General features: G+C 42.9%; 1 protein-coding gene across 1 annotated transcript in view; it reads left to right on the top strand.

Annotated features, from left to right (window-relative positions):
- LOC142769369 (acetylcholinesterase-like) overlaps nucleotides 1-13180 on the top strand; it is a 53258-nt gene extending 40078 nt beyond the window's left edge. The window contains exon 4 of the mRNA XM_075872550.1: nucleotides 13019-13180. Coding sequence (XP_075728665.1) covers nucleotides 13019-13160 — 142 coding nt within the window. The 3' untranslated portion in view covers nucleotides 13161-13180. The remainder of the gene's footprint in view (nucleotides 1-13018) is intronic.
- Nucleotides 13181-13541: the final 361 nt, after the last annotated feature.

Raw genomic sequence — 13541 nt, 5'->3', positions numbered from 1 at the left:
GGGGCTGATGAGTCGAAACGCCAAAGAATAAGCGCGTAATTAAGTGAGTAGAAGCTTCAGCTGAGAAAACGATCACTCACTCTCTTTCAACCAAAGGAAGGGTAAGTTTTTGGGCTTAGCAACATCAGTGAAGCTCGGAACAAAACGCCGCAAATACGAATATATAGGCCAAAGAAGCTTCCAAGTTCTCGTAGTGAGCGTGGCTGAGGGAAAGTGCTGTACACGGCGTTATTATGGGGATCAGGCCGAGCGCCGTGTGTGTCTACGAGATGTCCGAGAACTAGAGTTTCACGATAATGGGAATGGCACTTTTTGGAATTCAAGGTAAGTGCTGCTTTCTTAAGGCACGTGAAAACGACATCAAGTGGACCATTGTGTTCTTCAAACGTGAGGCCGATTGTTACGACGTCTTCAAGATAGCATGGCCATATATCCCGTTTTAAGCCACGGAGAACACTGCATATAAAGCGCTCAAACGTATACAAGAAGCGTTACGCAGGCCAAACAGCATGGAGTTAAATTCAAATAAACCATATGGAGTTGTAAACGCTGTTCTCTCTTTAGCGGCAGAGTGCATGGGGATTTGCCAATATACATATTTCAAGTCTACAGAAGAAAAATACAAAGCAGAGGGCGGACAAACAATAACGTAATTGATGTGGGGGAGCAGATATACGTCTTTCTTTTGCGACAGAGTTCAGCCGCCGGTAATCAACACAAAATCTCCAGGAACCGTTTTTGTTCTTTACAGGTATAACGAATGCTGCTGAGGGGCTAGATGGATGACTCCTGTCTAACTATCTTGACAAGCATTTCTTCCACCTGTACAGCAATTACTTTACGCTCGAAGACGCTCTGTATGATCTCTGGAGAACGGAATGAGCAGAACCAGTATAAATCACAGGACGAGTGCGCGAGTGGGGTGCAGAAACTGCGTGGCTGTTCAGTGGGAAATAGAAAACAGATGCATGGTTGGGGAGGAACCGAACTAGCGTCTGTCTCTTTGGCGATAGTGACTTATTCTATTTACCCATGAATATATCATCACTGGGGCAAGCCACATCCGACGCCTTTTTCTTTTTGGTGTCGTCGCTAATAATTTTAGAGTTAACGTTGTCCCTGGCGTCTAGTTCTAACGCAGCCGGCCTCATTCCACTAAGCAGAAGAACGTCTCATTAATAATATAAGTAACAATGGAACAACCACAATGGAACCTGTTATTATCAACCGCAAAGGTATTTTTCAGTTACTGCTTGAGCTAGATGCGAAGAAAGGAAGTGGTCCGGATAACTACCAACAAAGTTTCTCAAGAGATACACAGAATGGGTCTCGTTTTATTTAGAAATAATGTTTATTAAATTGATTGAGACGCGATCACTTCCACAAGACTGGCGCAATGCAGCTGCAATTCCGGTTTTTAGAAACGGTAACCGTTCGTTAGTAAACAATTACCGGCCCGTATCCTTGACGTCGGTTTGCTGAAAAGTTTTGGAACATCTAATAGCAAAACATATTCTTAGTTTTCTTGATTCTAACCAGTTACTTTGTGCAAGCCAACATGGTTTTCTGCACGGTCTTTCTACTGTGACACAATTAGTTGAAATGCTCCATGATTTCAATAAAAACAGCAATGCCCTTCTGCAGACTGATGCAATTTATGCCGATTTTAGGAAAGCCTTTGGTAGGGTCTCTCATCGCAAATTACTTTTCAAGCGTGAAAGATTAGAAATAAGCGAAGAAGTATTAAAATGGATAGAGACCTATTTATCCGCACGTCAACAGGCTGTAAAAATTGAAAGTTACACTTCAAGACCACAGACCGTGTACTTGGGCGTTCCCCAAGGATCTGTTTTAGGACCAATTCTTTTTCTGGTATTTGCTAATGATCTATGTTAATAGTTGAGGCTCCTATTAAAATGAAACTTTTTGCAGATGACTGCTTGATTTATTCCCCAGTTACTTGCGAAGGTGACCAAATTAATCTGAACAGACACTTACAGGCATTAGATCAGTGGTGTATAATATGGTACATGGAAATAAATTACAGCAAGACGACTTTTACGCATATTCACTCTAGTGGGAGCGAATCGTCACTTATGTATCACATCCGAAGTCACCCTTTAAACAATGCCGCTTGTTTCAAATACCTAGGAGTTAGTATTATGCACACATTGAAATGGCACTCGCATATCAATAACATCTGTTCTAAGGCAAAGAAAAAACTGTATTTCCTAAAGAAAAAACTGGAACATGCCACACCAAATGTAGAACTAACTGCTTACAAAACATTCATACGTCCTGTCTTAGAGTAAGGTAGTATTGTGTGGTCGCCTCACTAGAAGGTTTTGTGGAAAAAATTGAAAGAATACAAAAATTAGCAGTCCGTTTCATATGCCGTAGATACCGACGCACACACTCAGTCACAGCTTTGTTAAAGTCCTGTGAGTGAGAGAGCTTGAGTCTTTGGAGTATCGCAGGCGCAAACATCGCCTTAAATTTCTTTTTATTATTATAAGCGGGCAAAAAAAATAAATAAGGATTTATATCTTCAGCCCCCTGGAAGGCGATGCGATCGTCTTAATATTAACAGAGCTATTCAACCCTATTTCGCACGCGCGAATGCTTTCCACCACTCCTTTTTCCCAGACACAATAGATATGTGGAATAGTTTACCCAATGCGGTTGTGCAACAAACAACGTTAGTGAATTTTGAAAATGCATTAGACAGTTTTCTTTGTAGTGATGCGTGCTAAATTCTGTTGGGAGCATTTTGTGAGCATTCGTTGATCTTTACGTGTATAGTCAAGTCAAGTCAAGTTTATTAAATAGTTCAGTTGAGTTACATAGTTCGCGTTATTGCAGCAGGAGGTCCCAAAGTTTCTGAGAAACTGACAGGGGGACCTCCTATGGCTACATGGATGGGGTAATTACAAAAAATACAGCAATAGTATACGGACTTGTGAGTAATAATGAATAAACTTGATTAACAATAAAAATACGATCAATACACAACATAATAGTAATACTCACCATTGAAAAATAACATGGAAATAGTCAAAAGCAAGTGAAGACAAAAAACAATATTAATGAACAACTCTACGTGACAAATGCAACACGTTTCATTGTCACTGTTATCAATTCATCATCATTATCATCATCAGCCTGACTACGTCCACTGCAGGACAAAGGCCTCTCCCATGTTCCGCCAGTTAACCTGGTCCTGTGATTGCTGCTGCCAATTTATACCCACAAACTTCTTAATCTCATCTGCCCACCTAATCTTCTGTCTCCACCTAACCCGCTTGCCTTCTCTGGGAATCCAGTCAGTTACCGAACTGAAGTCAGTTCCCAAAGGCAAATTTAAGTAGTAAAATAGCACGGAAATATGAAGAGCTATTAACAGTTAATTACACAAATCGGATGAGTTGATTAATTCCTGAACGTAATATTTCTTACTGCGCGAAGTGAAAATATGAATGTTATGCGATGATTTCAATTCGAAAGGCCATGAATTCCAAATGGCTATGCTAGTAAATAAGGTTGAGAAGTTGCCGTAGTTTGTCCTTACGGCCGGCAAAAGATTATTCACTGGGAAAACCGGGTGATCGTACTATTAGTTAAGTGACGATGATCAATACATGCAATAAAAATGTCATGCGTGATGAGTCTAAAGGCGACAATGGACATTCTATGACAATCTGGCCTCACGGTTCTCTATAGATTCCAAAACGTTAATGAGGTATGCTTGATGAGGGCTCCAAATATCTGAGGCATATTCAAGCTTACTCCGTATACATGTTTCACACGCCAGTTTTCGCGTGGCAGAGGGACACAAGGAAAGAGAACGTATGATGTAGCCAAGTGATTTAGTAGTATCGGAAGCTAATTTTGTGATGTGATCGGACCATGTCAACTTGTCATGTGTTGCGAGACCAAGATAACGATATGATTCGACGGAGGACAAAGCTATCGGGTTTAGGGAGTACGTGTAACTACTGTTTGAGCAATTACGGGATATCTGCATCACTTTGCATTTCGAAATGTTGAGTTTCATAATTAATTAGAACACCAGGTTTCGATTAGATCCAGATCATTTTGTATGATATCATGGTGACTATGGTGTGCAATGCGACGATAAAGAACACAGTCGTCTGCAAAAAGTCAAATGGGAGATGAAATGCCGTTAGTAAGGTCGTTTATGAAGATGAGAAACAGCAGAAGACCAAGAACGGATCCCTGTGGTACTCCAGAAATCACGTCAGTAGTGCCTGAACATCGATTTCCGACAACTGTGTATTGGAGGCGATTTGTCAGAAAGCAGTGGATCTATGACAATGCGAGGGGGTCCAGCCGTAGGCATGCAAGCTTAGTCAAAAGTCGCTGGTGGGGAACGCAATCAAAAGCTTTGGCAAAATCTAAGTAGATGACATCTGTTTGAAAAGATGAGGCTAGGTTTAAGTGAAGATCTGTAACAAATTCAAAGAGCTGAGTATCACATGATAAGCCTGGCCGAAAACCATGTTGATTGTGAAAAAAGAAGGAGTGATTACTTAGATGGCATGCTATTGTGAATATATTATATGTTCTAAGAGTTTGCAAGCAATGCTTGTAAGCGAAATGTGACGGTAGCTAAGCATTACCGCTAAGCAGTCATGCTTAGCGGCCTCACGCTTTATTGGTCTCCTTCCTACTTAAATAAAACTTTTGCTTTTAAAATATCTTTTTATATCATAAGTTAATCATTGCCAGCTCATACGGGGCACTACGGCGTTCACAAATTAAAAGAGGTTTATATTCTACAAAAAAAAAAAGCTTTACCCCTCATTTACGTTTTACCCAGAGATTACCCTTCTGCGCAGCTCTTCCAGACCACTGCTATTCGAAAAGTATTTAGTTTCTGTAAACTACGTCTAGCTCTCCGATATAAACATGAAATAAAACAACATATTTCGATGCTTAACAAAATTGCAGAACTAGCCAAATACGTTCCTATATACCCGGCTTTAAGGATGATGAAAAATTCAAGGTGAAGTCCTCTCGCACGAATTACTGTGCCCAATTGTTGAGAATTACTTTACCCTCTGTTTTAAATTTTTTAGAATTAAGTGACGTTGCCATTGATGTATGCTGTAGGTCTGACCTTCTAGCGTTTCTCTATTGAATCTTATATATCTGGTCTTTCAAATGTTGAGTTGTCTTGCATGAAGTATTCCGAGTGCTTCTTTTGTTTCAAATGCTGATGACTCTCTGCATGTAATGAATGTTTCAATTTCTTTTTATTCCGCAAAATATGTGTACTGCGACTGTGCTACGCTAGACTGTAACTGACTGGGAAGCCCAGTCAAGCTCTGTCGAGCTTTTTATTCCCATGCCCTCTGCTGTGTGAAGTACTAAATAAATGAAAGAAATACCAAAATTGATATGGCATAACATGACTGTATACTGTATGACGAGCATAATTGATTAGTCATAACATGAAAATCATCACATGCATGTCATGAATGTCATGACTCACATTTCATGGTCTTGCTGCTCCTGCGGTGGTTTTGTTCCCATGATATTTTTCAAAACTAGTATGGTACGACATGACTGCATAGCGAACTTAAGTGCAGACTCTAACTTGAAAATCATGGCATACATGTTATGATTTTCATGTTATGACTAGTCATGACTACATGCCACGCTCATTATACGCTCGCAGCCGTTTCGCTAGCTTCGCATATGTCAAGCTTGGTGTTACGTCACGTCAATGGTTGACAAATATATATGACTGGTGCAAACACGATAATCATGACATGAGTGTCATGTAAAAACGTGACAACATACTACGCTCATAATGCGCTCGCGACCCTTTTACTAGCTTTATATATAGAATTTCGTTGTTATGTGACGTGAAGGAATGACGACTGTAATTGACACGTCCAAACATGATGATCATGATATGCGTCTCATGTGAACCGTGATTACATTACGCTCATAGCGTGCTCGCCGCCGTTTCGCTATCTCCACATATAGAAAATTTGGTATAAGATGACGTGAATACACTACCAAGGTAAAGGAATCATCCAAACATGCTAATCATGATATGCGTGTCATGTAAATCATGACCGTATGCTACGCTCATAGCGTGCTCGGGGCCGTTTCGCTTGCTCCACATATACGAAATTTGGTATTATGTTATGTGAACAGACAACGAAGGTAAATGACGCTTTCTTACGAGATATTCATGGCACGGAGGTTATGTACGGTATAATTCACGTTCACCTGAGATTGTTGTGTTCATTTTAAAGTGACATATCAACCTTCCTCGTTCGTGCTTCGCATATCACCAATTCTCACAGTATGTGCGATCTGCCTTTTTTTTTTTTTTTGTCTCGCGTGCTGTCAGGACCCCCTACTACCGATCGGCAGATCTTTTTGACCATGTTCAGAAAGTGCTGTAGGGCTCCATTAATGCTCTCATAGCCTGAAAATAATGCTAGAAGTACTAAAGGTCATGAACTTTAGACGATGCCGTTATATAAAAGTTGTCTTTACAAGTACACATTAACGACGCGATTATTAGAAGAGTGAAAGGCAGAAGGAATGCCTTAAAATGATGCGCCCCAACGGAAGCAAGAAAGGTTCAACAAGATGTGCCCCAATAGCTTCATCAAGTAAAACGCTTTCTACAGATGAAAATGTTTTTTCAAATATCGCAGCATATCCGCGGAGTGAATGATGATGAGTGGGGCGAAGCGTCCGTGAGTCCATCCGTGCTTCCGTCCGTCCATTCGTTCTTGCTTCCGTTCGTCCTTGCGTCCATCTGTACACCCATCTATCCACCATCCATTCAATCTTGCGTCCGTCCGTGCGTCTATCCGTGCATCCATCCGTGCATCCATCCATGCGCCCGTGTTTCTGTCTGTCCGTCGATTCGTCCGTCTGTCTGCTTGTCTGTCTGTCCATCCGTTTGTCCGTCCGTCCGTACCATCTCACATCTTTTCATACTATATTGGATGGATGGATGGATGGATGGATGGATGGATGGATGGATGGATGGATGGATGGATGGATGGATGGATGGATGGATGGATGGATGGATGGATGGATGGATGGACGGACGGACGGACGGACGGACGGACGGATGGATATGGCTGTACCCTTTATATCGGGTGGTGGCTAACGCCACCAAGCCGTAATACTTAAATAATCAAAAACTAGATTTATTTTTTTTCTTTAAATGGTGAGATTGAGGATTCGTACGTTGCAGTGAAGGTTTTAATTTTCACTCGTGTCTTGACTTTAGCCACCAATCAGATAACCTCCTTCTAGTTAATTCTACCCGCTTAAAGTCTATTTTGCCCTCCCTGTCCCTAAACCCCAGTGCTTTGAAAAACTCTACGCCATCATCCTGAACTATAGGGCGAAGTCCTTTACAGAACATTATCAAGTGTTCGGCAGTTTCTTCTTTTTCTCCACACGCACTGCATACCGTGTCTACCCCTTCGTATTCAGCCCAATATGTCTTGGTTTGCAATACTCCCGTCCTGGCCTCAAACAGTAGAGAACTACCCCGAGTGTTATCTTAGATCCTTTCCTTGGTAATTTCCTGCTTAAAAGTATGATAGATCTCCAGTGCGGACTTCTTAATCACACCGATTCTCCACATATCGGTCTCAGCTTCCTTCACCTTCTTCTTAACCGATAATTCTTTTTAATTTGGCCACCTGCTGTTTCCTAAGTATTTACCAGTCAATTTTCTGGTTCGCTTACTCCATTTTGTATCGACATTCTTCATGTACAAGTAGCTGAATACCTTCCTAGCCCAACGCTCCTCCCCCTTTTCTCTCAATCGCTTCTCGAATTTTATCTTGCTGCTAGCTTCCCTGCCCTCAAATGATGTCCATCCCATATAACCTTGTACTTCCTGATTTGGTGTATTCCCGTGAGCTCCTAAGGCAAGCCTACCTATTCCACGTTACTTAATTTCTAATCTTGCTTGAACTTCTGATCTCATGCACAAGACCGCATAGCCGAACGTCAGACCAGGAACCATGAGCCCTTTCCATATTCCTCGCACAACATCATACCTATTGTAATTCCACAATGCCCTGTTTTTCATTACTGCTGCATTCCTGTTACCTTTAGTCGTCACGTATATTTCGTGTTCCATTAGGTACTTGGCCCCATTGCTTATCCATACGCCCAGATATTTGTATTTATCTGTTATCTTTAGCGTGAACTCCTGTATTCTAAGCTCACTACCTTCATTGTCATTAAAAATCATGACTGCTGATTTTTCCTTACTGAATCTAAAATCTAACGTATCTCCCTCATTACCACAGATGTCCACCAATCTCTGCAAATCTTCCTTGTTGTCGGCCATTAGCACGATATCACCTGCGTACATCAATGCTGGTAGTGCCTGTTCAATGAATTTTCCTTGTTTGACGAAAGAGAGGTTGAAGCCCAGTCCACTTCCCTCTAATTTAGCCTCTAATCCTCTTAGGTACATCATGAATAATAAGGGTGACAGAGGACACCTTAGCCCCCGTTTTACCTCTGCAGCCTTGGATACCTGTTTTTCCCACTTTAAAATTACCTTGTTACCTTTATAGATATCCTTTAAAAGATTAGTGACTACATCTTCTACACCTAGTGTGTCCAGTATTCCCCACAATTCCTCTTGAACCACGCTATCGTACGCTCCCTTGATATCCAAATATGCTAGCCGCAGTGGCCTTTGTTCCTTTTCTGCTATATCGATGCACTGCGTCAGTGAGAACAGATTGTCCTCCAACCTCCTGTGTTTGCGAAACCCATTCTGTAGTTCCCCCAGCACCCCCTCATCCTCTATCCATGCCTGCAGCCTTTCATTTATAATCTGCATCGCCAGCCTGTAGACCACTGATGTCACTGTTATAGGATGGTAGTTGTTTATGTCAGCTTTGTCCCCCTTTCCTTTATAGATCATGCTCGTCCTGCTAAGTTTCCATCCATCGGGAACTTCTCCATCGATTATCATTTTGCTCACTGCCTCTCTCAAAGCCTGCTTAGACTTCGGACCTAATGTCTTTATCAGCATAATTGGAATGCCATTTGGGCCTGTTGATGTACTACTAGGAACCCTTTTCTCAGCCCTTTCCCACTCTCGTTGTGAAAATGGAGCCATTGCGACACTTGATCCATCCTTGTCTATTGTGGTGCATAAGGCACTTTTTGTTGAAATTTTTGTGTCACCGTTGTTCTTATATATTCAATAGCTTCGTCCCCTTCTAGCCTAGCACCTTGAGCTGTAGTTACAAACTTCTGCTCTAGGCTCGTCTTATTTTTTAGGGAGTTTAGATGGTTCCAAAATTTCGCAGCTGCCTTCCTATCTTTTTTATGTACTTCTGGCAGCCACTCAGCTCCCTTTCTTCTAATATTTTCATTGATCAGAAGGGATGCATCCCTTCTACTGCTTAGAAAGGTTTTCCATTTTCTTTCAACATAATCTGTCGGTTCACCCCGCTGCTTAGCATTTCTGTGTTCCCTAGAGGCTTCCTGACGTTTTGCTATGGCTCTCTTAACTTCCTCACCCCACCAACTTTTGGATTTGTGTCTTCTTTTTCCGACGTGACTTGTCACGTGCCTTAGCAAGCTCTAGCTCAAACAGTCTAATTTGATTCGTGTATGGGTACACTGTTTTATTATCCTCAGTGATTACTATCTCAATTTGTTTAGTGGCTATTTCAATTTGCCTTTCTGAATAAAAATGTTCCTGTAGTTGCTCATCTTGTCTCCTTCCCACTTTCACTGCTCTTCCAAAACTTAGCTTGGTACGTTTCTGATCACTACCCAGACTTCTGGAGCCACCTTCATCTATGTGCATTCCCCTGAGCTTATCATACATCCTATGTGACATCAGCGCGTAATCTATCGTCGACTGTAGCCTTCCTACCTCCCATGTTATTTGCCCTTCACACTTCTCGATACTGTTGCAAATGATCAAACGAAGGCTTTCACACATATCCATGATCATTTTGCCTGTCGGGTTGGTATACCCATCTATATCTTGTATGTGCGCATTCATATCGCCTAGTTTAATTATCTCGCACTCTCCTCCTAACTCCTGAATGTCATTTCATATGCACTCTACCATTGCCTGGTTTTCCTCTCTGGTCTTTGCTCCCATCCACATGTACACGAAACCAAGGAGTGTCATTTGCCCTGCCACTTTCCCTTTTAGCCATAAATGTCCCTTGCACTCCTGCTTGACCCTTTGCTAGTCTGTACTTTTATGAATGAATGCCCCAATACCACCCCCCTTTCTGCTGCTTTCTGTTCTATTACAATATTTCCACGCGTAGTCTGCATTGTTAGGAGGTTGTTCCATGTCCCTGAGATGTGTTTCTACAAAACCGTATACCATCGGCTTCTCCTCCCTTAGCTGTTCTTCTATCTCTTCCCACTTCAGCCTGTTCCTACCACCCTGCATGTTAATATACCCTATGTCTGAATTGGCTCGGCGCTCGTGGCTACTTCTATTTCTGCCCCGGACTCTACCTATCTTAATGAGATTGATTTGATTGATTGACATGTTGGGTTTAACGTCCCAAAACCACCATATGATTATGAGAGACGCCGTAGTGGAGGGCTCCGGAAATTTCGACCACCTGGGCTTCTTTAACGTGCACCCGAATCTGAGCACACCGGCCTACAGCATTTCCGCCTCCATCGGAAATGCAGCCGCCACAGCCGGGATTCGAACCCGCGCCCTGCGGGTCAGCAGCCGAGTATCTTAGCCACTAGACTACCTATCTTAAATAGTGGTGCACCTTTGGAATCGTATCTGTCCATACCACCTATCAAAGAGTCTCTCTGGTTGGTTTTCTCGTTACTAGCTATCCTGCACACCAAAGGGCCCGCTTGCGCCCCGAAAAACTTCTGCGCGTCCTGCAAGTCACCAACCCACCTCATGACCTAGCCGCCCATCGAAGTGAATTCTGTCTCGTTGAAAAACACCCCACCTATGCACCTCTCTGTTTATTTCCACCACCTCAAAGCCTTTCTCTAGACTCATCCAACATATCTCTTGGTTTGCGTTGACAACCACTCTTTGCAGGTTGCTATCACGCACCGGTGCCTCCGGTATCGTGCATATCACTACCTGTACCTCAGGAAAAGTGGCGCGCATGTCATCGATGCCTTTCGCTAGTGTAGTTGCTAGTCCTGCTGTATCTTCATTTAAGACATCGTTTAAAACGCCTGAAATTATCTCGAGGTTCCGTCTATCAGCTTTAGTTTTGAGTTTTGCGCTCGCTTGCCTCATGACTGCTTCCAGCTTGCGTCCTGGGAACGCCCCTACTGCAACCCTCTTGTCACCTCTTACCCTCTCCTTGATGGCTTCTGTGCATGGATATAAATTCGAGTTCCCGGCGATTATCGCATGATGTGACTTTTCAGCTGGAGCGTCCTGCACCTGGCGGTTACTTGCACCTGTGACACCGGCTACTTTGTCCCCTCCCAGCCCCACCACTAATTTGCTGAAGCTAAGCCTTGCGACAATTGAACCGGCTGAACCTGTTTTTTCCAAACTTGCTTGCTCTTTCTTCTCCGCCGTTCTGGTTGCCGGTTCTCTACTGTTCTCTCTGTAGGCCGCTCCTCTGTTCACTTTGCCTAGTGCTTCCTCGGTGAACTTCGGCCTTTCTCCCATAGCCATCGTTTTCTCTTGCTTAGTCGCCAGCGCAGTCTCTAGCTCGGTGATTCTCATCAGCAGGTCACTCTGGGCAACCATCATTTTCTTTATTTTTTCCTCAACCTCACATTGCCTACACTTCGCGTCAGCCTCTTCTCTTTCCGCTTCTACATTCGGGTCCACTTTCAAACCTACCCCACATCCTGAACACTTTACAGTCTTTTTAACCATGTCTTTCCGACACCAATTGTCCCTATGACTTGTCTCACTCGATAATCACAAAACTCGAGGCCTGCCCAACGAAAAAGAGAAAGTCTAAGCTTTACTACAAAAATTTGCGTGTTCAATGTACGTGCACCTCCCCAAAGGGGTGGTAAAAGAACAAAAAACAAAAAATTGAACACACACACACGCACGATAAATACCTGGTGACTGACCCCCGAAAAAGCCGTACAGGGATTTCAACTGCTGCTTCATAATTAGTGCTACAGGGATTTCAACTGCTGCCTCATAAATATAACGACAAGCTCAAAACACGCAACACAAGTTATCTGCGCAGTCGATCGGGGGCGCTCAAAAAACACGTCCATCCACCGTAACAGTCAGAACCGAACTCCTTGATTTCCTACAAGCACTGCCATCTAGCGGACATTCCAAGAACTAAAATCCCCTGAGGCACATACCCGAGAGAGGTAGTTACAACAGAGGACAATCTGGTGGCGCCTTAAGGAGCTTCGCCCCTAAAAGCCTGTGACTCACGCATGTCTGCCCTTCCTTTTTGTCCCTTGTTTTGTTTATATTTGTTTGTGAACGCTGCATGTACACAGGCAATAAAGAGAAAAAATAAAAAAGAAAGGGGGACAGAAATAATTCACCTATAAAATTGCACTGTATACTCTCCACAGAAAAAAGTGAACACAAATGGCACAATTCCTCGTTAATACATTGAAAATAAGAGCTAATGAGAAGTGTTTCCTTTTGTCCAAGATATAAGTACACTGGTAGGATTGAACTTGCGAATACACCGACAGAGTGAAGAACAGAACGCTCCTGCATAGTATTTCTGAGTGTTTCACTTTATCCGTATGTTCGAAAGTGTAATTGGGCGAGTATACAGCGCTACTTACTTAATACGAATGGCATAAATGACATTACACCACAATATCAGTGCCTGTGCGTTTGTTGCGCAACCAGTACGTGTCAATGTTCATAGTGTTGAGCCAGGACTCTTGCTTCCCACTTTATCCGTGGATATTTTTTATTGTCTTCTATAACTTGCAACTCTGAAACCGTACCAGTGATTTTCTGTTTCGAGTAACTTTCATGGCCGTAATTTTTTCTATTTTGTCTTTTCCACAGGGTCCCAGAGATACCCGACGGCCAGGCATGGCCGCAGTATAGCGCGAGCTCACCAAACATGATGTTGATCAATGACGGCCAATTCAACAAGACGCACGGATTCCGAGCAAGCTACTGTGAACGCTGGAGACCTTTGTATTAAATGCATCGCTATACACCGTTTATGAGAATTACTCATAGGCTGTAAATTAGTCGAATGTCTGCGGCGACGTCTTGGACCACAGGCCCTAGTAGAATGGCTTGCCTCCTTCGAGGAGGTAAGCCTCCTGTGCGGCTGGCAATGCCACCAAATGGGTTGGGAGAATCTGTATACGTAGGCACCACAAAATCACACACACAGCCAACAAACATCTCGGAAAGCAGCGAGCTGCAGCCCTCATACACTCTCAGACTGATACCAGCCTTCTTTGCGTCGGATGAGTCTAGCGAACGCGGTTTTCTTCCATCAGAATTGCGGTTACTAAAGCACACAGCTTCACATTCTCATTAAAAAGCTCACGATATAATTATTATTTTGGTTTTT

The sequence above is a fragment of the Rhipicephalus microplus genome, chromosome 8, assembly GCF_043290135.1.
Source record: "Rhipicephalus microplus isolate Deutch F79 chromosome 8, USDA_Rmic, whole genome shotgun sequence".
NCBI classification, from domain to species: domain Eukaryota; kingdom Metazoa; phylum Arthropoda; class Arachnida; order Ixodida; family Ixodidae; genus Rhipicephalus; species Rhipicephalus microplus.
The sequence above is the reverse complement of the archived record's forward strand: the minus strand, read 5'-3'. Positions and strand labels throughout refer to the sequence as shown.